This window comes from Dysidea avara, chromosome 9 (genome assembly GCF_963678975.1).
Source record: "Dysidea avara chromosome 9, odDysAvar1.4, whole genome shotgun sequence".
NCBI classification, from domain to species: domain Eukaryota; kingdom Metazoa; phylum Porifera; class Demospongiae; order Dictyoceratida; family Dysideidae; genus Dysidea; species Dysidea avara.
In genome coordinates this window covers 20,565,038-20,590,580 of record NC_089280.1, presented here as the reverse complement: position 1 = coordinate 20,590,580, position 25,543 = coordinate 20,565,038, and the positions used below count along the sequence as shown (strand labels likewise).

At 37.5% G+C, this 25,543-nt stretch overlaps 1 protein-coding gene across 1 annotated transcript; it reads left to right on the top strand.

Moving 5' to 3' along the window:
* Positions 1-6: 6 nt before the first annotated feature.
* On the top strand, positions 7-25,146 carry LOC136265430 (uncharacterized). The gene is made up of 20 exons (XM_066060273.1): positions 7-392; positions 4,292-4,880; positions 5,427-5,551; positions 5,907-5,975; positions 6,030-6,083; positions 7,257-7,304; positions 9,339-9,395; positions 13,491-13,613; positions 14,812-15,000; positions 15,104-15,211; positions 15,667-15,864; positions 16,795-16,973; positions 17,141-17,312; positions 17,364-17,528; positions 20,800-20,903; positions 20,959-21,004; positions 21,111-21,200; positions 21,255-21,400; positions 22,410-22,596; positions 24,817-25,146. The coding sequence occupies exons 1-20, from the start codon at positions 87-89 to the stop codon at positions 25,066-25,068; spliced, it is 3,207 nt and encodes a 1,068-aa protein (XP_065916345.1). The 5' UTR covers positions 7-86; the 3' UTR covers positions 25,069-25,146.
* Positions 25,147-25,543: the final 397 nt, after the last annotated feature.

The window sequence follows — 25,543 nt, the reverse complement described above, 5'->3', positions numbered from 1 at the left end:
GTAATTAATATCGAGGGACCTCTGGCAGGTGTGGCACGTCGTGGTGACATGAACACCGTAGTGTCTCACTAAGCAGATGCACGAAGATGAATGAGGAGGAGAAGTTATCAGACCCCGTAGAGTACTTGAAAACGACCAAAGAAAGATGTCCTGATATTGTCTACATCTTCACGACAAGACAAGCGAAGCTGTTGTCGCAAACCGAAAATAACCCATACGACCCTAAGGACGTGAACCAGGAGTTCTTGAATGACTACAGTGCTTGGGCAAACATGAAGCAACGAGTGGACCAGAGCAGGCAGAGCTTGAGGAAGGATATGTCGACTCCACGCAACGTTAACGAGCCAATTGCTGCAGAAGATTTCTTGAAGCAAACGGAAGTGCTAAACGAGGTATGTAACATGCCAAGTGTAGGGAAAGCACAATAGAAAAAAAAAACAAAAAACAAACAAAAAAACAGGATCCTGGAGGCAATACAAGGGATATGTGAGGCTGATCAACAAATGCAGTGCACAGTTTTCTTATGTGACATGTAGATTCATATTATGGTGTAGCTACAAGGTTATTTGCACCAAAGTACAAGTATTTGTGCTGTTTTCATATTCCCCAATTGTCAATAGGGTGATGCAATTTAGGGTTGGCAATGAAAAAAAAGCAACTCCCTTTAGTTTAAATTGTACTGAACTCAGGGAATTGAGCCTACCAATGGTGTAATTTTAAATAGGTGGGTTTGGTAGAGAGCAGATGTCTTCCGTTTGGGATATAGCCATGTTGAAAATTTTAACAGATTTTAGGTTAAATCCATAAAAATAGATAGGAACATCTAAAATGTTTTTTTGGGGGGTTATTGGGCAAGGTGCTCTACAAAATACACTTGCTTATTAAAAAGTGATTTGCTGTACTTCAGTTTTCACTAAAACGGTGCTCGATGTGTCTACGATAAAGAATCAACCTACTGAAAACCACTTAATGAAGTGCAAGGTTGGCCCAGCGATTCCTTCTTGTTTTGCAGTTTTTAAAAACCTATATGTTACGCTATATATAGCCTATTAATAATAATAATAACCTATTCGGGGGGGTTGGAACCCCCCCATCCCTTTTGTAAGAACCTTAATGGGTTATGTACTGCCAAGTTTTCTCTAATTCAGTACACCAAAATCAGTTTATTAGTAAAGTTACAGTACTCATTGCATACATCACTAGTAGGGCTGAAACAATTACTAATACTCGGTGTGTACTTGTTAAGGATTTTGGTGAGTACTTATTAAGGATTTTGGTGCTCGGATAGTAAAATTAGTAAATAATCGAGTACTTGTTAAGATCACGTGACCCAGCTCACATGATGCATTTGCCATTAGTGAGTGACACAATAAGGCTGTAGGGTTTGATTGGTGTGTCATTGTTGTTACTTGAAAAGTATTTAAAAACACGTCAAATGGGTATGACTACAAGTAGCTAGTATTCATGAGTACTCAATCGTTAACTCTAGAGAGTATTCAAATACTAAAAAATCATGATTGTTTCAGCCCTACTATTTACTGTGAAAAAAACACTGCAAAATCACTTGAAACTGCTATCCCAGCATCTTCAAATGAAATATGCACCTCTAAAAATGATTATCGTTTTGGTGGTTTAAAGCTATTGCAGTTACTTAAGACTTCAGTTGCAATTCTAAATGCCTAAATGGTAAGATTTACAGTAGACATTGCTGGAGAGTAATTATTTGTTTACTGCTAGGTATTTACAATTACCATGTTCAATCCCCTTTTAAAATGTCTGGATCCACTCCTGCTGTTCCCCTTTTTGAATTAGTAAACTAGTTTGTTCACTTTTTATAAATCGATTGATGGATTGATTTTGTCTTTTACTCTGAGGTTGCAATGAGGCGGGTACAGGGAGCTATAGGAGAGCTGCTAGTTTAAAGTACTGTATTGCTTTCTGATGAATTTGTGTATTTAGGTTGAGGATTAAACCAATTGTTAGGTGCTTGATGACAATGTATGATGTGGTCCAGAAGTGAGTTGCCTTCCAAAAAGCCACTGTGCAGCTAGCTGTGATGACATAGCAACTGTTGTTGAGTTGTGGTTGGCTGGAGGCATCAGTTAGTTAGCCAGCCTAAAATTCTGTTTAATAGAAAATTTTAAAAATTCCATAGAAACTTGTCTGAAGACATTTTTGGGCTATATATGCATAACCTGTGCCTTTTGGGTCAGTTAATTTTACTGTACTTAACAAAACTAATATGACTCCACCCAATCTTGCAGACTGACCTGATTATAATTTTTCATTGATGTTAAACCATCTTTATGGTTGATCTAACATGCCTTCCAGCCACTCAGCCAACAACACTATTTGCCTCAAAACACTTGTGTACAGTGGCCCCACTTGCTAGTTAACAAAAGGTAAAGATAGTGCTACTACAGCCTTGAACCGACACTACAACATAGTTCTAAATGCAAATAATGGATTCCATAATTTATTGCTAAATGGCTTCTCTATATACAGAACTGCTGGTAGTGAATGGCCAAGAGAAACTTAGAAACTTATCAAGGTGAAGGGTGGTTGGTAATCTGTTGAACGCGCATTTATTAATAGGTCATGGAAGTGCAGAACAACTCAGTAAGCGGTAATAGCAATTGTATATAGTTTTTATGCAAAAAAGTGGATAACTTGCTGTACATCAGTGAAACAAGAATGTAAAGATGAATAAAATAGCAAATTTCAATTTTGTCTCCAGTTACTGTTTTTTTTCACTTGATAGCCGCTAGTGGAACCACCAGAGGGTTGTTTTGAGTTGAAGAATGCTTTCAAGGTGGTTTTTAGTTGAGTATTTTTGTAATAAAACATGGGCAATCCCTATTATAAACCCACTATATATTTCGTGGTTCATAATATGCGACTAGATCTGCGAAAACCCGACACATGTACAATTGCATAAGCCTAAATATTTACAGTATAAAGCATTGAATACCATATTTGACCGGTTAATAGCCGCAGCTCATATACCGTACGCAAGGAAATTTTGACATAAGAAAAATTTGACAAATTCAGACTTCAGCAGATTTGACAAATAAAATGTTGACGAAAATCAAGAAATTGTAGGCAAAACCTGTACTTTTAAGGGCGCTTATAAACATTTGACGAATTTAAATTTGACGAATTAAATCGATTCGTCAAATTTGTCAAAAATTTTTGACATCAAAATTTCCTTGCATACGGTAATAGCCGCCTCCGGATAGTAGCTGCTCCACAGCCTAAAATTATTGTAATAAGAGCCGCAGCTTGTATCTGAACGTACTGTTGCAAGTGTTGATAAGACATGTTTGAAGCAGAACCCGTATAAAGACCGCAGGCTGCTGCCACATAAGCTCATAGTAGCTGCCTTAGCATAGTAGCCGCAGGGTTTTGCTTGCTGAAAATTATAGTAGCCGTGGCTATTAACCGGTCAAATATGGTACAATGGGTGAAATACTTGTATATTATTATTATAAAAATTCCATAAATTTTTTGACGCTTTGTTCATAGTGAACAAACGACCTAACAACAAAATTCAGGATATCATCTTATTCGCCCACTCAAGAGAAGTTTGAAAATCTTTGTTTTGTTGCAGGATACGTAAGTTACGGGTGCTTGTTTACATCATGCTGAAATGATAGTATGCGATCAATTGTTCTGTACGTATTCCGCCTTTGTACATAGTGAAGAAAGGTAATACAATGAAAAACTTACCCAGTGATCTATATCCCATTCATGGTAAACACAATGGTGCAAACTGCATGTCATTTTGCTCGGACGTTACAACTGTTTAGTAATCACCTGTAATTTATTTTCTCTATACTTGCTGTACAAATTAATTTTTCTACTTTTGCTACATTATAGGGCAGCAACTCACAACGTTATTGGCACACGAAGCTGAAACTTAGCCAGAGCATATCCTTGGCTAAGTACATTATATGTAATAAACAAGAATTTGAAAAATTCATGATTGCGTTGGGTTTTGGCAGATCCAGCTACATGTGAAGATGAACTATTTTGTCATCACCCAGCTCTTTTTTATCATAGTAGCACTTGATATTGGTTTTCTGAGTGTTGTAAAATAAGCAAGTCTGCTTTCTAAGATGGTTTTTAGGTGACTACAGTATTAGGGAGGTTGCAAAAATTCCAAGGTGATCCCTATTATGAACCACTACCACAGTTCATGATATGCAATGTCCTCTGCAACCATGTAACTGTGCATGCATACATTCCTCTGACTATGTGAAGTGTATCCTATTGGTCTTGCCCTTGCTAGGTTGAAGAGAGGTTAAAGAAGATAATAAATTTACGGCTGAAGACTACCGAGGAGAAGCACGGTGAAGTTAGGTTGCCAAGAGTAGTGCGTCTGTGTCGCAAGTTCAACTTCTCAAAGAATGAGACTGAGATAACACTGTTCACGTTAATCATACAAACTGGCATTGGGAAGGAAGACAGATATGGTGGCTACGGGATTGATGGTGGTTACGGGATTGATAGTGGCTACGGGATTGATGGTGGCTACGGGATTGATGGTGGCTACAAGACTGATCCCGTCTCCTTGAGTTCGTTCTTGGATATATCGTTGCAAGAGGTACTTGACCTTTTGGATCCAGATCGCTTACATATGCAGGATGGCTTCTTCCCTGATGTCAAGCATGGTGACATATTGTCTTCAGCTCTAACCTATGACTATGATGTCTGCATGGCATTGATGGGGGCAGAATTAAAACAAAGTGATTTCCTGAAGATTGATCAAACCTACTTAGCAGATGTAATTGCTGAGGAACCTGAACATCAACACCTTCGGGACCGAACAATTGAGGATCAATCCAAGAAGTCTGATGAAGGAGATGTTCCTGGGGAAGGTTGGCAGTAAATCATGTAGTATATGTAGCTACTGTTGATTTCTTTAACCTACTTTTTAGTAGTTTACTGTGAAATGAATATACACTTACTGTAAGTTAGCGTTAGTCATACTGAAGTTTTTTGTGATGCCTTTCTATATTCTGATAGGTGCTAATGTTACTTGTACAGTATTATTTTGTAACTACTGATTTACAAGAGAGTACCTTGTAAAAAATGTTTCCCTCTCTTGTTAAATTGTTCAGTCCCCAGCAGTCAATGGATGCTGAAATGAGTTATCATGGTAGGTGTGGCTGTATAGTAGATGCCACGTATTGTCAACGTAGTACCCTAATCTAGCAAGTCAAGAGGGGGCTGAGCTGAAGATGGTAAGCTTAACATCAACAACACCTTGTTAAATTATTCGCTTTTTCAAAGTCTTGTGTAAATGGGTAAAGAATTTTTTTCTGTATCTAAGGCATATAGTGTATGAGATTAAATAGTGTAGGTAGTTTCAGTGACTTTGTAATAGAAGATCAGCAACTTCATTTTCACTTGCTATTCTCTAGAAATGGAAAAAGAGGAGAAGGAGGAAGATATTCAGGACTTAGACCAGCTATTGAGGACAGAGAGACTAAAGGAACAACAGAGAAAAGAAGAAGCTGAACCAGCTGAAGTGGAAAAAGAAGCACAGGTCCTTTAAGTGTACTGGGTTTATAAAAGAGCCACATAGTTTGGTCTCTTTAAGATACTTTGTTATGTATAAGCTCAGGAGCTTATGAGCCGCCGAAGGCGGCGAAGGAGCATGAAACTTACTGATGGGAATCCAAATTCATTAGTGATTAGTTTCCATATAAGGAAAGCAAAATCTCATTAATCGATACCGTATACTAATTGTGCGTGACACTCGTAGCAATTTATTCAAAAAATGTGACATAATTTGGATTGTGATGGAACCGAGTTTCATGCTCCTTCGCCGCCTTTGGTGGCTCATAAGCTCCTGATAAGCTATATTCTGTGAGGTTGTACCATTTATTACTGTGATTTAGGAAGATGCAGATCCAAACAAGTTTAAGCCTTACAAGAAGGACTTAGAATATCTTGACGATCATTTTCAGGTTGGTGTGTAACATGGCATGGTTGTCCTTAAGGCCAGGTATTTTTACTTGTAGTATATTTGTTATATGCTGACAGTCAATCAGTGCAAAGTAATGATTGAGTTGGAGGTAAGTACTGTACCATATGTAGGAGAAAATTTCAACCCTTTGTACTACATTTAATTTTTGTAAGTACCATATACCAGTGATACTTAATGCAGTCATTATGTTAAATTTTTGTGATACACCAGCTGCATTATGATGCAATAGTGCATTTTCACATAGGGGTGTGCATTTTTGAAGAACGGTATGGTATTAGGAATTTTATTAGGAAAGACACACTGAATACCTTACAACCTTATAAAAACATGGTTAAGTTTTTATGACTTACACTTACAGTAAATCGGGTTCACAAGTTAAATTTGTGTACGTGGATATCATATATATCATCGACTATGTACTGCTACAGTTGGTGAAAATCTTACCTGCACGTGAGAACCTACAAATGAGAGTGATAGATATGCAGTAGCTATAGCCATTATAGCTAAAAGATGGAAGTATTGTACACGTTCCTTGAAAATGTCTCATGTTTGTTCACTGTTTCTTCGAAGAGGAAGTAGTATTACTTGTTTAATAACTGGAACATGAGTGGACTTACCACAAGGTGGGATCGTTACTAACGTGCTGGTTAAAAATAAAACGTGTGCAAAAAAATTGATGTTTGTTTATATTCGCATGTTAAATTTTTGTGGATGTAGCTAACCTTGAAAATTTATTACCATCAAAAATAGCCCGATTTACGGTATACCCACATTGTGATAGTAGTGAAAGTGTCTTTTTAAAGGACAAATGAAAGGACAATTGTGCCACAAAGAAAGGTTTGAAGTATCCCTAAACCAACACACAGGTCTGTGCTTGTCCACAGTGTAAACGCATCTGACTTCATGTATATGTCCACCACTGAACCACCAAAAATTTACTTACTATTGGTGTTTGGTATTTTTAGTGAAGCACATTGACATCTGAAAAATGAGCTGAAAATACGTTAACTACTAACACCTAAATACCTCCCAATCCTATTTTCACATATCGGTATTTTGATTGCACAGTCACAGAATTATGGTTGTCTGATTTTGTACAATAACTGGCTTGTTTACCTGTTCCATAGACCATTAAACGGAGCAATAGCTAAACAATAACATGTTTAGGGTCTATGTACATGTGATATAGTAACTGCACAGCTGTTAGTTATACTGTATCACCATCAAGAGTGCTGATATTTTACTGATGGAATATTTCTAGGAACATTATGATGATAGCTACAACGATGCTCTCCTCATGAAATCAAAGGTACTGTTACTTGTCAATATCATATGAGACTTCCCTGTATTTTAATGTATATAGTACCAGAGTTGAGGTCATCTGCCATGCAGATCAGTTGGGTTACGTTTTGTCTGTGTCACGTGGGTCTCATCTGCTTATAGAATATCCACCTGTATGAGATCACTGATTTATAGTAATTTAGCAAGTTTGATTGTGCTGATGGAAATGCCAGTGTACAAAACTTATATAGAGCCACACCCATTTATCTGTAAACATTTAGCTTGGAGCCACACAGACTTATTGAGATTGTATATTACTGTCTGTTGGCATTTATGGAACCATGTGCACTTGTTGGAACTGTGTGGGTGCCTATTATGTGGAGTCACGTACACCAATTGATTACCGTGGACTCCGGTTATTAGGTGCACATGATTAATAAGCGCATATTGCCCGTTAAGCGCATATGGTAGATTTGTGCTAGACACCTGTTTGTTAAGCGCATATGGTTGAAATCACCTCTGCAACCTCGCACTACATAGAATTGTTGTCAGAACGAATCAGACATGTCACAGCACACTCGATGCCTCACCAGGCCCATGTCTAGCAGATACTGCCACCCATGATAACGATAAGCTGTAACTGCTACCTGACTTCTAAAGATTTCCGTTTCCACAACTGAAGCAAACTATTAACTAGTGTTCAAATCGCTTGAAAACTGTAGTGGGCACAACTAATTCCTTCCTAGCAGAAATTCCTTACTGTAATTTATAAGCGCATGTGCTTAACAAGCATAGTAAATTTCACAAATAATTCCTCCGAAAATTATAAGTGCATGCACCTAATAACCGGAGTCTACGGTATTATCACCTGTTCTGTTGGTTACTTGTTTAACGTTTTCTCTTGTACCTATAGTAGAGTAACCTCCATAATCTATGCTATTAATGTAGGGGTCTTGCATGTGTATGGCATTGTGCCATAATCATACTACTTAATTTATAATGCCAAGATTCAGCACTTGACGCACATATCCCATCCAGACTTCTATTGGGTCAGGCTGGTTAGTTGGTCAACCAGGTAAATAGTACCAAACCACTTTTAACACTGCACAAAACAACCCTGCGTATCTTTTTTATGCACACTTCATTAGTGATTGCTTTGACAGGCCATCATGTAATGTTGTGTACATCTTTTTGGAAAATACTAAGTGGTCCATAGGGGTTTGAATAAAGTAGATCTTTTTGTAATTTTGTTTCTGTTTGCAAGGCATACTTTTTATTGTGGAGGTTACATATTTGACAATTTGATAATGATCATACATCTTGAGTTTACAGCAGCAGTAATTGTCTGTAGTATAAAGTGGTGTTATATGTATATGTGACCAAATCTGCAAAAAAAAGCACATAATTGCACGAGCCTAAATTTACAGTATAAAGCATTGAATACATTGGGTGAAATACTTGCATATTATTGAAAAAATTCTGTAAGTTTTAACCCCTCTTTCGTAGTGAAGGAAGGGACTAACAATAAATACCTGGATATAATCTTATTCGCCTGCTCAAGAGGAGTTGGAACATCTTTGTTTCGTTACAGTAGACCCAAGGATACGTAAGTTATGAGCATTTGTTTACGTTATGTCAAAGCGATCGTACGCGATCAAATTTTCTTCATGAATTTTGCCTTTGTATGCAGTGAAGAAGGGAAAGTAAAGGAAAAACCTATCCAGTAATTAATTACCCTGTTCATGGCAAACACGATGGTGAAACTTTAGCTCCGTACCTCAATCCGTTTGTACGTTACAACCATTTTTGTAAGCTCCTGTAATTTATTTTCCCTATACTTGCTATACAAATCAATTTTTCTGTTGCTATACTTTGTAGGGCTGTAACTCCCAAAGTTATTGGCATATGAAGCTGAATCTTTGCAGTGGGTACACTTGGCTAAGTAGATTATAAATATTTAATAAACAGGAATTCGAAAAAATGCAATTATGTCCAGGTCCGGTCACATATATGTTATATTGTACAACAAGACTGGATAACCATATTAGACTTGTCCTTATAGAGAGAAGCCAAGACCAAGTGCAAAGTTCAGCAAAAGAAATGTAAAAAGAGATTAGCAGTAAGTACTTCACGGTGACTGAAATAAACCAGTTATTATGTCACCGTAATTGTACAGTAGATACATGTACATGAAGTAATGTAACACTTCCACTGACACCTCAGGTCAAAGGAGCCACCCGGACTACATTTTATATATAGCCCAGACGTAATGTAGCCTGAGCTACAACTGGGAAGCTATTATAATAGATGTTTAGGCTAAAATTGATTGTGGGAAGCAACTAATACTCACATGATTAGTATGCACGACTGGCATTTGGCCATGAAAACTACAAACCACTCAGACGGAGAACGTTTTGTTGACCTCACTGTCCTAAGAGTTGAAAAAATTTGGCTAAGGTGAGAACCAGGGCTATAGCTTATTCACTGTGTTTCCGCACATTTTCAAATATGGACCACACCCCCATTACTGATAGCACAAAATTACCACTCTACATGATGTAACCACTCTACAAGCAAGCTTACTCATCTAGGCCTTTTGTAAACTCTGTAATTATTCTATAAACAATTCAGTAGCACTGATTAAACATTCATGTAGCCGAAATTCTCCGTGACATCTCGAGGATTTGTCAGTTCATCATAACTAAATGTAGCCAGAATGTACTAGCTGCTGACCCATAATCAAAAATTTCAGGCAGGTATAGTGGAACTTCAGTTATCTGAACCCCTTGGGACCAGGGGTGGTCCATAAGTCTGAAAAGTCAGTATCTCTGAAACTGTATATAAATAACCTTAAAATACCATAAAGAACATTTAAATTTTAGTATCGTCAACTACTCTAATAGAACAGTCACTATTCTCTAATAGAACAGTCATTTCTGTAGTTTGGTTAACTGAGAATAAGTGGTAGTGATGTGTGATATTGACTTTTACATCAATATATTTTTGATACGATATTGTTTTTATATTCGATATTAATGCGATATCAATATTTATTAATCAATAATTTTAATTCTAGTTGTATGAACTTTGCATTGCTTACATGACAGTGAAACATAAAAGTTTACCTATTATTCACATGTTTTTGTTCAAAAATACAAGTTGATTAGCATGTTCTTGGATTAAATGAGGCCTTCTTTGACTACTGATGTACCCAGTTACTGAAAAAAATCCTTTCTGAAGGAGTTGACATGGCAGGTATTGCTAGGTATTCCCTGGCCAATTTTGCTACAATAGGAAACTGATTTCTGTTATCTTTCCACCCGACCAAAGGATCTTCTTTTCTACTAATGATTCCAGCTCCAAGGTATAATGTCAATTCATTCTCATTCTTCTGTTCACGTGTAAATTGATGTTATGCCTCCTTTTTAACTTCTTCATTGAAATGATCCCACAAGCACCTTTTCTTTCTCACTGGAGCTTCTTCTTGAATGCTTTCATCATTGTCACTGATCACAAATGTAGCACTGCTATTAGCTGCATCTACATTGGCAAGCCGCATCAGTGAAAGTAGAACTCTCTTTGCCCTAGTCAATGCAGAACTACTGAAACACACCTCCTTGAATCTAGGGTCTAACAGAGTACACATCATCTTCTTCGTGGTTGTACCATCTTCTTTCTATAGACTCAATCAATCCTGTAATAACCTGCTGGCTTTCTTCTGAAGTAGGAATGCTGGTTTCCTGACTTTTTGGCACTTGAGTTTTACCGTCATCAGGGACTTGTGTCTCATCTTGATCAGCAACATTTCTTCATAGCTCAGTGAGTATGGCATTCAGCAAAGGGATTGCTTTGCTACATGAAACTCTTTGCTCACTGCTGAGCTCCCTTGTGGTTTCTTCCAGGAGTTGTAAGATCTGAACAAGCTTATTCATTACACACCACTCAGAAGCTGAAAGGCTTGTTTGTGGCCCTCCAGATGAAGTGCACATAGTACTAATGGTTGGTTTTTGTTCCAAAAGACGCTGGAGCATATAAAAACCTAGTTGGGCAATCATTAATCAGCTTATGAACTGGCGGGTTCAAATGGCTTTGTAACTTGGTTAGCATTTCTGTGGCTTTGTATGAACGATTATAAAAGGAGACAATAGCTTTAGCTGTTTTAAGCATGTCCTGAATGCCCAGAGACATATTTAGCCCATCATCAATTGCTAACTGTAAAGTGTGCCCGAAGCAATGTCGGCTTCTCCATTCCCCTATGCGTACTGCCACATCCATGTTTGAAGCATAGTCGGCAACTACCACAGACACAGCAGAATAATTAATACCATAATCAGTAAGGATCTGCTTCAAGCATGAAGCTATATTTGCTCCAGTATGTCTCCCTGAAAACTGCTCAGCTGTGAGGCATAGTGATACTAGCTCAAAATCTACTGTCAAGAAGTGACAACTTAAACCAAGGTAAGCATCATTTGCTTGTGAGGTCCACATGTCAGTGGTAAGAGCTACTTTGCTCTTTTCTTCTTGAACAAGGACCAGCCTTGATTTCACATCTTGCTCCACCTGTTCATAAGTTGATGGAATAACAGATCTCGAAAATGTTGCTCTATGGGGTATTTCATAATGAGGCTCCGGTTGCTGCATTAATCCTTTGAACCCTTTGTCACATACAAGAGAATATGGTTGGAATTATATATCTTCATGCCAGCAATGCTCCTTGTGATCTTCTTGTGTAGGATACTATTGGTTTCTAACTTAGCTCTCTGCAGCTATACCAATTAAGGTGGTCTGAGATTTCTGAGGTGCCTGGTTATTTCTAGACTACCTGCTTACCGCTTCACTTTCTTTCTTTCAACTTCTGTTTTTCTTCAGTCTTCTGTAGTACTTCTGCATATTTCTTTGGATGTTTCGTTTTCAGATGGCTCATCAAATTCGTAGTGGTTCTCTTAGCTGTTTGACATTCTTTCCACACTCTGTTCATTCTACACGATATCCAGTACCTGACTGACCCGAGTTCTTATTCTTTTGAAAATATAACCATACTGCACTTCTTTCTTAGCTTCTTTTTCATTTGCTGTGGTTTGGCGGCTACTTGCAGCTGACAAAAGTTGTAGGTCTTCAACATCAGATTCTGTGCCCGATTCCATTACTTTCACGCACTTGTGACATAACGCTCAGGCAACGTGTTTGCCTAGATGTGTGCTTCAGCATACAGCATGCAATGAAGATAGCCGCACGATGGTGCTGATACACTCATCTTGAGAAGCTAGAGAAAATCATGTGGATGATGGTGACTTGTGTTTGATAATACTGACCTTATTATTATTATTTTATTTTTTTATTATTTGTTTACTGTACAGAAACCTCCATATGGAGTATATAGTACAACAGATTAAATTAAGAATAAATTGTAGTGATTGTACTTAGCTATAATTAATACATTGTTTAAATGTGCTTAAGGTAGGTGATTCCACAGTACTGCTAGATAGGTCAGTAAGTATCGAAATTTATCGCCTACACGATACTTTATCGAAGTAATGTAATAAAATACTGATACCTTATTGTGATGCGATATTCTAAAATTTATCGAGATTTCATTTTTTTTTTCAATATATTGCACATCACTAATAAGTGGGGTCCGGATAATTGAGGTTCCACTGTATATACATATATAAACTATCCAGTGTTTACACTCGTATTGGCTTGTGTGATTGATCACCCAGTGCAGGCTATTTCCAGGCTAATATTAGCCTGATAGGTGTTACATATTAGCTGTAACACAGGGAATTTTGGCTTTGCCTGATATGTACGGGCTCTCAAGTGTACATTATCAGGCAAAGCCCTCATGCCTGTGTTACAACTATTACTTGTATTGTAGGTAGATGATGTCTTGTGTTTCAGCATTTATGGAGGTCTTCTCTTTGCTGTTATTGTAGCAGGCACACATGCTTGCTCATGATCACTGTACACATTGAGAAATAGGCTAGTATCCTTCCAGCATCACATTGCAATAATACACTTGTATGAGTAATGGTGGAGTTTAGTTTAAGTAAATTATTAGCTTTGTAAGATCTGGTCATGAGATTTCAAAGCACAAACAATCGCTTTGTGTAATTTCACTCCGTAGTTTGAAAATATTTTGTGGCTATATACTGATGACAGAAATGATGTTTTAACATATTTAGTTGTATAAAGTGTTGTATGTTGTTGTTTACAGATCACACGTCAGTCCACCAACTGGGTACCTCGACTAGAGCGGATAGTTCATTCTCGTAACCTGACAAATTTTGAAAAGAACATCATTTTGCTTTTCATTGGAGTTGTCATTCGACCAAAAAAAGTTAGTTTCAATACCGTAGGCAAGAAATTTTTATAGGATACATAATTTTGTGGATTTCGTGAGCATAAATTTTAATCAAACAGTACAGTAGAGAGCGTAATTATTTAGATGCCACTAAAATTATATAAAGCATTTGTTCTACTGTTATTAAGACATCTGGTAGATGCCTGTAGGTTCAAGACCACGCATAGAGACCACTGTCATACCCAGTTTTACCTATCTATCAGTTATTCTAACATGATGACTGCACTCCTTAAATGGTCTAGCTGTATTATATGATAGCACCTGACCATCAGTTACCCTACTTGAGATATTCTAATACAGCACTCACCCTAATAGAACAGTCACACATGTATAACTGCTATAAAAAGAAGAAAAAAAAACTAAACAAAAAATGAAGTAGGGATCCAAGCAATAAAAAGCACTGAACAAGAGATGAATGATGGTATTATAACATAGCTCAGTGAGAAAATCGCTACTTGGCATTGATCAAAATAAATAATTGTTATGACATGTCAATGTAAAGATTTTCTCACTGAGCTATGCTATAATACCATCATTCATCTCTTGTTTCAGTGCTTTTTATCACTTGGATCCCTACTTAATTTTAAATTGAAATGATAGTATTTTACAGCCCTTTTTACAAGTTGGTGTGGAGCAATCTAGATAGAGATTGATGTTTAAACCACAAAAATTTGTTCCATGAAAATTACTAATTTTACCACATTTTGGCAATCCACAAAAATTTCCTTTCCTTATAGTACGCAATGGACCACTTGCTGAAATTGCTTTTGAATTTATTATACATCTGTTTGGATGAGAAATTCATGAACATTAGGTCTTTTATGGTATGTTAGGTAGTTTTATGGTGAAAAGAAAACTTCCTTGTATTGATCTTGTTAAACGTATATATTAAAACTTTTGTAAAATACAAAAATTTTAAACTTCATAACAACTTATCCAAAAGGTTTTTGACCATTCTGAAAACACTTGGTCTTGATTATTCCTACCCAATACTACCAAGACACCATGAAGGTATTGTGAGGCTGGTTTTGGGACAATTTTTATGGCCAGAAAAGCCCAATTTTTATGATCTCTAATGTACAGTAGTACTGTACTGTAATTTTTACCACCAAAATTTCTCTACTGTTAGCCAAAATCCACTCAAAAACAGCATTTTGCTATGTCTGTTCTTTAGTTTCAGTATCATGGAGTTGGAGTGTCAGCTCAGGGCACTACAGTTGGTGAGCTACTTCGTCTTTGCTGTACTGACCTGGAGGAGGAAATTGCTCATCGCAAGTATTTCTACAAATCAGCCACATTAGTGAGGGAGGGAATGATCATTGTACACAATTCTGGTCTTACTGGCGACACCAACAATGCCACTGTAAGTGGTTGTGTGTTATGATGGTGATGGTTATCTTATAGGATTAATCTCTCACATTCTAGAGTTCATTGATGACCATACTCATATTTGTTGTTCATAACAGGTTGAGATAGATCGTCGTATGCTTGACTTCTGTGTTGGACTGGATACAGAGTTCTCAGAAGTGGTGGAAGGATCACACTTGTACTTTCCTAAGACCAAGTTTGAGCAGGTACGTATCCACACATCTGTATAAAATTAATGCTTTAACTTTTAACATTAGCAATACAGCCCATACCATGTAAACTGTACATACAATTAATATGAATTCTTTATAGATCATGTGCAATCTAAGGTGTGGCACTTTATTACATCATAAAAATAACGTATCCATCATTTTTTAAGGGCAAAAAATGTACAAATTCTATGCTAGGAAATTTTTAATGCTAAAGAAAGGAATTATACTGAAAGATACAATGCTAGGTAAAAGTATATAACGTGTACTTGTGCCATGGTGAGTTATTCTGCTTAGGAAAGTTTTTGCAATAGAACACTTGATAATTTTGTCCTTACTTTTACCGTAAACTATATATGTTGTGAAATCTGAAGCCGTAGCAATTTTTTTTTCAGACCACACCTTATATATAACATCCCAACAAAGCTTGCAATATTCTAATTGACTTTCAGGTTATACTTAGTAAAGAACAAAAGCAGTTGATTTATAGTACTGTCAGTAACTTTGACGCATACAAGCGATGTCGTAAGAAGTTGGGGTTAGATGATGCGATCACTTACGGTGCAGGAATGGTGTTGCTGTTCCATGGACCATCTGGTACTGGCAAAACTATGGTGGCTAATGCTCTGGCCAACATGCTCAGTAAAAAGGTGTGTAAAGTATATTTGTGACTGAATTTGTGACCTAATTTTAGAAAACCGTCGATATCTGCACAAATTTCAAAATGCATTATATTTGTTCTTTGTTTTCTACAGGGACAGAAGAATGGACTAGCCAAGTTTCAGCTTCCTAAGTTAAGCGGTGTTGGAAATATAGCACTAGACAGCTGGACGAGCAAATAATTTGATGTGTACAGAAACTATCGAGAAAAGAATCTACAGGCGCTTACATAAACCATCGTAACTTACTCATACGGGATTGAATCTTGGTTCATTGTGTTTGCCATGAATTTGTGCATCCACCAAGGTATAGTTTTTTCCCCAGGCATGCTTCTGTGTTCAAGTAGGAAGGCAAATTCACGGAAAAACGATCGTCAGTAGATTCTTTCGTCACCGCAACATAAACAAACGTCTGTAACTTTAGAATCTTTTTGTGTATGGAAAGATTTTTGTACTCCCTATAAACAGGCGAACACGATGATCCCCAGGATTTATCCATTGGCAGCTTAATTCGCCCACCAGCGAGGCAATAAAAACTTGCATAATTTTTTTTCAGAGCTTGCGTTTTTATCCATAGTTTTTATATGCATTTTATTACAAAAGTACTGTTGTGCGTATATCAACGGTTTTCCAAAATTCGGTCACATTTGACAAACAAGGCTTCCACACACATACACTTTTATGACTTTGAAACACCATAACTTAATGTAGGAACATGTCTTCAGCTTCAAATTTTGAATTCTTATTGCACAATGGAAGAATTGTGTGAAAATTTTAGGTCAATAGCATACTGAGTAGTCAAGTTACAGTTAGTTAAAATCAGAGAATTGGATGTGTGTGGAAGCCTTATTTTGTCAAATTCGGTCACATTTGTACTGTATGTAGGTAAAATAGTTTTGTTATTTCTAGTTCTTGTTTCAGGTTTTGTTAATAAACTTTCCATCTCTGGGTGGAATGACAGCTGGAGAAAATTTCAAGTTCGTTTTCAGAGAGGCTAAGATCAATGATGCGATCTTGTTCTTTGATGAATGTGAGGCCATCTTTGAAACAAGAGAACATGGAGGACACAATGTGAACTTGTTGTTGACTGAAATTGAAAGGTGAAGAGAGTTAGATATGAATGTGTGCGTGCGTGCGTGTGTGTGTGTGTGTGTGTGTGTGTGTGTGTGTGTGTGTGTGTGTGTGTGTGTGTGTGTGTGTGTGTGTGTGTGTGTGTGCTTCTATATCCCTTAGTTGCTAATTGCAGTTGTTAATTATTTCCATGCAGACATGATGGTCTAATCATTATGGCCACTAATCGTCCCTTTGATTTGGATGAAGCCATGCACCGCCGTATCACCATAGCATTAGAGTTCCGTCAGCCAGACCACTTGTTGAGGAAGGCAATATGGGAGTCTCATATGCCAGATGAAATGAAGATTGCTGAAGATGTTGATCTTGTAAGGCTCCATCCACCAGGAATATCATTTTAATATGTTCTACTCCCTTAGCATGAGCTGTCATTGCGGTATGAACTAACAGGAGGCTTTATTAAGAATGCTATTCTGTTAGCTCTAAGTATTGCAGTATCACGTGATGGAGAAGCTCCTATAATCACACAAGATGATCTGTTGACGGGAGCTAGCCTTCAGCTAAGAGGAAAACTACGTATGAAAGTATGTATAAACGTGTACAGTAGCAGTAGTGTGTCATGCAGCCAGGAAAGCTGGCATGCCACACTGTGGGTATGGGAAGAAATGAATCTTCCTGCATAAATAGTTCTGTGTTCCTTTCTCCAAATGAAATGACTTGCGTACTACAAATGCCCTTCATCTTCACCACCCCACCTACCAAAATTTTGGTAAGATTGTCTTATGTATTCATAAAGTACAACTCTTTAAAGTTCTGTTTGGTTTTAAAACAGGCGCACGCCCACAGCCGGCCAAAGGCCGGCTGTGGGCGTGCGCCTGGTTTACTGAAATTATTTTCGTAAAAGTGTGTGTGTACCTACGTATCTACCTATCCAGAGGAGGTTGGACACGATATAAGCGCTACTAAAAACTATTACCGTTAATTGCATATTTCCAATACCAAGACGAAGGTTAAGTGATAAAGAAGGTATTAGCAACAGACACACCCGGGTTTTTTTGTGATGTACAACAGAATTCTTATTGAAACACTAGTGCTCAGGTTTCCCATTCTCTAATCAATTCTCCGTGAGGCCAGGCTGACGGCGTCCGCTTCTTTTTTCAGTTCACTTGGAGGCGATTTCAGCATCCATATTACATCCTTCAATGTTTGTTCGGATCGACTACAAGCACGTAAAGTGTCCTTATAGTTCTACCTATCACTTTATCCGTAGATAACTGACGAAACTTGCAACACACGTGATCCCTTAAGATTTCAATGGCAATTTACCGGCTTGGAGTAGTGGGGTTGAATGGGGTAGATTGTCCTAAAACACTAAACTTGAGGTGCACTTTTGAATGGTGCTTGTTAAAACTTTGCTGAAGGCTTGGTTACACTTTCAATACAAATATATGTGCTCACGTGTGCCGTGTCCAGCCTCCTCTGCTATCGCTTTTTGCGAGTCAGTTGTCAGTCGTACAAAAATTCAGAAAGTGACTCACGTGAAAACCAACCAATGATAGGCGGCCAGACTGGTGATATCACGTGAAAAACAACCAATCAGATACTTTGTAATAATTTGAAAAAGTCTGGCTGACTATCATTGGTTGGTTTTCACGTGAGTCACGTTCAGAATTTTTGTACGACTGACAACCGACTCGCAAAAAGTGGTACCTATCTATGTTTGTCCGTACGCACCCACGTGAGCAAAGTCGTTTAATAACGGTAAAAGCAGCTTTTACGTAAGAAGTAAAAGTGAAATGAAGTCTGCATTAAACTTCTGCACAGGTGAACTTTGCTCTGAGGTGGTTTCTTTTCGGCGGACTGAAATACGGGTGTGGTGACTTTCCTCAGACTACGTACCTTCCCTTTGAGGTTTTCAGGCATTTAACAACTGAAAAACAACGGTGCAGGTCTCGTACACTACCAGGAATAGCCTATCGCTTCGAGTTGAAAGGGGGCATATCCCGTACGTACGTGAACGAAAATGAAGAACAGCTTTGAGGCTTTGTCAAGAGAATTTGTGGGAAAAACACGTTAGTCACACTATAAAACAGTTTAGAAGATAGTTCTGTGCGTAATATGTTGGTAAAAGCGGTTTGTTTAACAAACGCTTCCTTAGCAATGCGTAGCAACGTAATTGAACGAATTACAGAAATTTCATGAAATTTGAAATACGAGAATTAGCTAATATTATTGCACAACCCAAAACTACCCTATTGTAAAGTAGTAATACATAGTTGGTTAATTCATAGTAGCATATACTGTCTATAGTTCATTCCAGATGAGTTAGCTAGCTGCATGGCGCCTGGTTTTTAGAAGTAGCACAACATCAACTTGTTTGTTTTAGGACCAGGGCTTGAGTTAGTCTACCTTTTTCATTAGGTTTAGTGGGTTGTATACAATCACTGTACTGGACTAGTCCTGTGGACTATTGGACTCAGTTTTTTAAGCACATGTTTTGGGAAACTGGTTGTAGCTATTGCTACATTGAACAAAGCTGTGAAACTGGACAGAATATCATAACCAGTTACTAAGCAAATTGTAACTGTCAGTTATTCAATTAACGAGAATGACATTTCCTGTAATTTTTATACTGCACTTAGCATGTAAGCAACATGCCCTTAAATTCTGTAGTACAGTTTGCTAGATTGTCGTTGTAAGTGACCAAAGCAATAGGCACCAAGACATTATACATATAGCTACTACAAGTGTGACATATATGAACATTAAAGCACAAGAAAAGCACCCAAAATGTGCAATTGAGCAAATATCTTAGAAATCGTTTATTCGATTTTGCAGAAAAATAACTGATAACTGGAATAACTGGAATAGCTGGTAGGTTAATCGGTTTAGTCAGTAATGTGTCACAACACTAACATTGAATGTGAAATATGCAGGTGAACCTGACATTTTACCACCTGTGATTATGTGCAATTCTCTCTTTTGGCATAATCTCTCTTGTATGGCTACCATTTGTCTGTCATGAAGTACAAACCATACAGTGTGTAATATGCATCCTAAATACAAGTTATAGACATCAAGTTAGCTAAATTAAGTGGTGATCTAGTTAACTGTCTTGCTATTCCATAGCTGATACGTAGCTGCAACTGGACAATGTTGACAATTAAGTCTGGCATGATCACACCTTTCTTATGTATGTGTGTGTGAGTTTCTTTATGTGCAGGGGAGTGGTCTCACTAGCAGGTCTTACTGGCATACTTACAACCAGTTGCCCAAATATTTGGTTAAAAAAGGAAAATATCTGGGTCCAGTAGTCCAATCCACCAGTCCAGTCCAGTGATTGCATACAACCGGTTTGGTGCTAGTTCACAGGTTTAAGAGCAATTATTTGTATTAAAAAGTCCACCATGTCTACAAGGTAAACCGCTTATGGGAATAGCTACAGAAGTGGTCTATGTATAGGTTAACCATCATATCTTTTTGTGTAGCTTAAAGAAATCAATTGCAGTGATGGACAGAGTTATAAGGAGAAAGCCAACCTGGTATCAGATTGCAGGGTCAAAGTGCTTTAATATAATGGTCGCCAAAAACTGTGAAAATGTTAAGAAAAGGTTTCTAACCAAGTGTCTCTTTACATTTATAAGTTACAACAGTTAATGCAAAGGGCATGTCTTTAATCCATGAACACTCTATTATAGTGATCATCAGTAGTCCCTGTGAACCTAAACAGCAAAGGGCAGTCTAGAAAACTTTGACCAGAGAATGTTCCAACTATACAGAAAGTATATAGAACAGCCAGAGGCATTTTTGTACACCTCTTATTCCAGTTTGCTATGGTCTACTTCATACTTGTAGGACTTCCACCGTCGTGTGGTTCCTGCTGGTGGACTGGATGAGGTGGTAGTAGAGGAGAGGTTGATGAAACAACTAAAGGAGATTGTTCAGTTTGAGAAGGCTCGGTATGTTACAATGATAAGGTATCACATGTATGATGTACATGTATCACTTGTACAGTTCAGTACTCTTTGGACAATGGGGATTTGGTAAGAGGATGACTGAGGTATGTATGAGTTCAGCACGGTATTTTGTGCCTCCTTTGTTACAGCACAAGTGATGCTTTTATACATATATAACATCCAAGTTAATGTTCTTGCACATTTCTCTAGGGACTTACAGTTCTACTCCATGGTGCACCTGGTACTGGGAAGACACTGGCAGCTGAAGCAATAGGCTATGAAGTAGGAAAGCCATTAAAGGTATAGCAGATATGATAATCCAGGTTGTTGATATAGTACACACTACCATATAAGGTAATCAACTGTGGTGAATTGTTGAGCAAGTGGGTTGGTGAGAGTACTAAGAATATTGACAGCATCTTTGAGGAGGCACGTGGAACTGATGCCATCCTTGTGTTTGACGAGGCTGAAGGATTGTTTGGAACTAGAACTGACACGAGGTAAGAAAGTAATGTGTCTGGTAATTGTAGCTGTTTGGTTTATGTACCTACTTACTTAACTATTCATTGGGGCGAGCCTGAGTGAGTCCTACATAGATGAGAAATACATGCAGTTTACACGTATGTATGTGCGTCCATCTGTGTCGCGGTTGTAAATGATAAAATTCGGTAAACATCACATGTTGATTTACGTGGTTAATTACTAATGCTTCTTGCGTGCTCAGTATGCGTTCAGGTTCTATCAAAACAACAGCTGAACAAGCCATGTCTACAAATTACTGCATACGACCAATTTTTATTATTTTGTAACTGCTTGTATGTAGAAATGCTATTCCATCTCCCACCAGTAACTCTATCTCTAAGCAGAGCTTAATTATACCCTTATATATTCAGTGAGGACATAGACTTAAATTGTATGGACATGAGCTATAAGGAATACTTTACACTGCCGGAATTGGAGTCGGGAGTTTCCATCGTACTGCTTCATTACTATGATTGAAAGTTTGAGGTTAACTGCAACCACATAGCTGCAGCATATCAACAGGCTGTGGTCATTACAGCAGTAAGCTAAGGGGAGGTGGCATTGGTAAATCCTTTGGTTGGGAAAATGTAGTATCTCCTAGCAACCAAGTGACAGTTATTGTTAGCACTACAAATAATCATGCACACACCAGCCTTCATGATACCACTATTGGTTTTGCAAGGACATTTGAATCCGCCCAAAACTCATTATGGGCAGACATTATGCTATTTGTGTGGATTTTGTGTGTTGACTGACTGTTAATTTAAGGCCTGCTTAGCACGACTCCATCTCCACCAGCAAATCGGCATGACCTAGTTATTGAACAGAACTATCAAATACAATAACACATTAAATTTTATAAATAGTAAACATTTATGCCTTCTATGCATCAGTGTCATATGTGATTGTCATATGTGACCACTCAGGCTCATCCCTCAATGATGTTAGCATCTGTCTAATATTTTATAATTGTTAATATTTCTGTAGCACTTCAACTGATCGCTATGCTAATGTTGATGTCGGTGTGCTACTCTATCACATTGAACGATTCCCAGGAATTGTCATCCTCACCACTAACCTCATTGATAAAATTGACAAGGCATTCTTTAGGAGACTTAAATTTGTGTTGCTGTTTGAAGTCCCATCTCATGCACTTAGGGAGAGGTTATGGAAGGTATTAATTTCCACCTTGATTTGCAATATATCAAGTCACACTGTAGTATACTGTGCAGCTCAAGGAAAGCTGAAGCATGTATCATACAGTATAGTAGCATCGTATATTAGGGATCATAAAGGTTTGGGTATTAAAATATCGCTCAAAAACCAGCCTCAGTTTTCTCCTACAAGAAACTTGGCAGTATTGGTTAGGCATAATCAAACCAAATAAGTTGATTTCTAAAATCTGGGCACCATGCAACTAGCTGGATTCAATGCAGTAGAATTATAAATTGAGTATATTTTGTATTTTGTACTTCACTAAATATTTTGTAATTCTGTAAGTATGTTATTACAGAAAGCCAGGCATGCACCCGCAGCCTGCCAAAGGCTGGCTGTGGGCACATGACTGATTTTAAATTACTTTCGGAGTGAACCGAAACCCTTCCAGCAAATTTATATGATTTTTATTTAACTAGATTTCCTAATAACCTGACTAACTGATGCCTTCAGTCAAGTATATATAATGTTATGGGCTACTGTTCAGTGTTGCTTAGGACCAAAATGTGCACCACACCGACTGCAATGCAATAAATCATGGATTTATCTCTGTCCTCCTTTGTGTCCTGTTTCTTTTTCTCCACTACCACTAAGTTGTTGGTTTGTGGTTAGCACATTAATTGTTTCTTGATTTGGCTATCACAATGAAGAATTGTCCATAATTTCCATAGTGAATGAAATGGTTGCAGAGGTGCTTCTCATACTGCTCTTCACATGTAACTCTATAACAGGTAGAAGATAGCTGAGAAAAAGCAGAATTGCAATGTCACTTTTTAGTAATTGATAATTGGGATACGCATTTGATCGCACGCTACTTTTATATTGTATGTGAAACCATTTTTCCTTGTGTCTTGGTGTTCACTGGTTTACCAGTATCTACTAGTATAATTTTTCTTGCACTTGTTATTTAGGAGGACAAATTTTGCTATAATTGCATAGTCTGGTCGTACCTTTAAGATGCACATCTTCCAAGTCCTTGTTGTGCTTTGTGTTTTTTCCCATTAATATTTATACAAGAATTTAAAATTTCATAACAACCTAGTGGAAGTATTTTAGACTACACTGAATACACTTTAGACTTGATTATACCCAACCAATACTATCAAGGTGCCATGAAAGTATTGTGAGACTGGTCATACACTCTTTGCACATTTTGTATAGATATATTTTCGCTAGCTACAGTATATAAGTAGCTAGTCAACATTTTCATTGTTAATGTACAATTATACATACCATGGATAAAGACCGATATACTCTAATAGAACAGTCAGTAATTCTAAGACATTCAAGTAGCTGACTGTTCTATTAGAGTAAGTCAACCCTTTTCTATATCAGACATTTTGACAAGTAATCTGTGTTTTAGCTACTTATTATTACCCATTTACTACCAAAATATGAGAACTAAGACATTAATATTGGGCATAATTTGAGCATAACTTTGAGCACTGTAGCATAGCATACTAAAAAGCATAATCCTTATAATGTTCTACTAATTGACCAAATATATAATTATGAGACCTAATTTTAGAAAGCCATTTATCTATGCACAATAGTACGTTTGTAATAAAACGCATTCAAAAACAATGGGTATAAAACGCAAACTTCAGAAAAAAAATTTATGCTAGTTTTTATCACCTTGTGGTCAGTGAATTGACACTCCAGTGGATAAATCCTGGGCATCATCGTGTTCCCCTATTCATAGAGAGTTCAAAAATCCCTGTTTCATCTTCATACGCAGGTGGGTTTCTGAGTTACGGATGTTTGTTTACGTTGCGGTAACAAAAGAATTTATGACAATTTTTCTTCAATTAATTTGCCTTCCTTCTGGATCACAGAAGAATACTTTTGGCAACAACTACACCTTAGTGGATTCACAAATTCATGGCAAATACAATGAGCAAAGATTAAACTCCCTACACTGTTGTATCAGTAAGTTATGATGATTTATGTAAGTGCCTGTAGATTATTTTCTTGGATGTCTTCTGTACATATTGATTTATTCGCTCGTCCAGGCGTCTGCTGTATTTCCCACACTGCTTATCTTATGAAGCTGAAACTTTGTCCCTGTGGACAACAAAGAAGCAATAAAACAAATTTTGATAAATGTGCGTATATTGACGGTTTTCTAAACTTAGGTTACATATACTCATCATAATGTAATACTTCTTCTACTATCTAGTTGATATTACCACCTGAAGCTCCCGTAGCTGATGATGTTGATTTTACCCGACTAGCCTCTTATGAAGTTACTGGTGGTAGTGTTAAGAGTGCTGTGTTCAGGGCAGCATCCAGAGCTGCTCTAAGAGAGGAAGACAAGAGAACTATCAACCATAATGACCTTGAGTCAGCCATTGAGGAAGAAATTAACAAGAACTCATCACGGACAAGTTTTAGAAGACAAGACTCTGATGCCACTAAAATGTACAATTAGAGAGTAATTACTGTTGCATATTATATTGATTTTATTGGATCTGATCATATCTTATACTGCTAGTATAGTACTGAATAATTATACAAACCAAATACCAATAGTAGTAGGGTAGCTTAGCAAATTTATTGTTACAGGGTGGATAAAAGCACCATTTTTGGTGCACAGTTCTTTATGGTGTACTTATCAATATTAGAAGGGGTGCCCACCAATCCTGATTATGTGAAAACCAAATGGTCATCAAGTATCCCTAGTATACAATGGCGGATCCAGGATGGGGCATTTGCCCCCCCCCCCCCCCCCCCCCCCTTCAAGAAATTGCATACAAGATCGAGATACTCTAATAGAGCAGTCAATTACTCTAATAAAGCAGTCACAATGTTCATGAGGCAGTGCAGCTTACTTATGAAGCTATAAATAGGATTTTATTTTACATAACATACTTGATATAATATATTTGGTAAAGGATAACTAGCTA

Bases quoted from the DNA above. Each gene is read 5' to 3' on its own strand.
- LOC136265430 (XM_066060273.1), top strand. From the start codon at position 87: ATGAATGAGGAGGAGAAGTTATCAGACCCCGTAGAGTACTTGAAAACG. The intron at 393-4,291 runs GTATGTAACATG...TGCCCTTGCTAG, and splicing joins AAACGGAAGTGCTAAACGAG to GTTGAAGAGAGGTTAAAGAA. The intron at 13,614-14,811 runs GTTAGTTTCAAT...TCTGTTCTTTAG, and splicing joins TTGTCATTCGACCAAAAAAA to TTTCAGTATCATGGAGTTGG.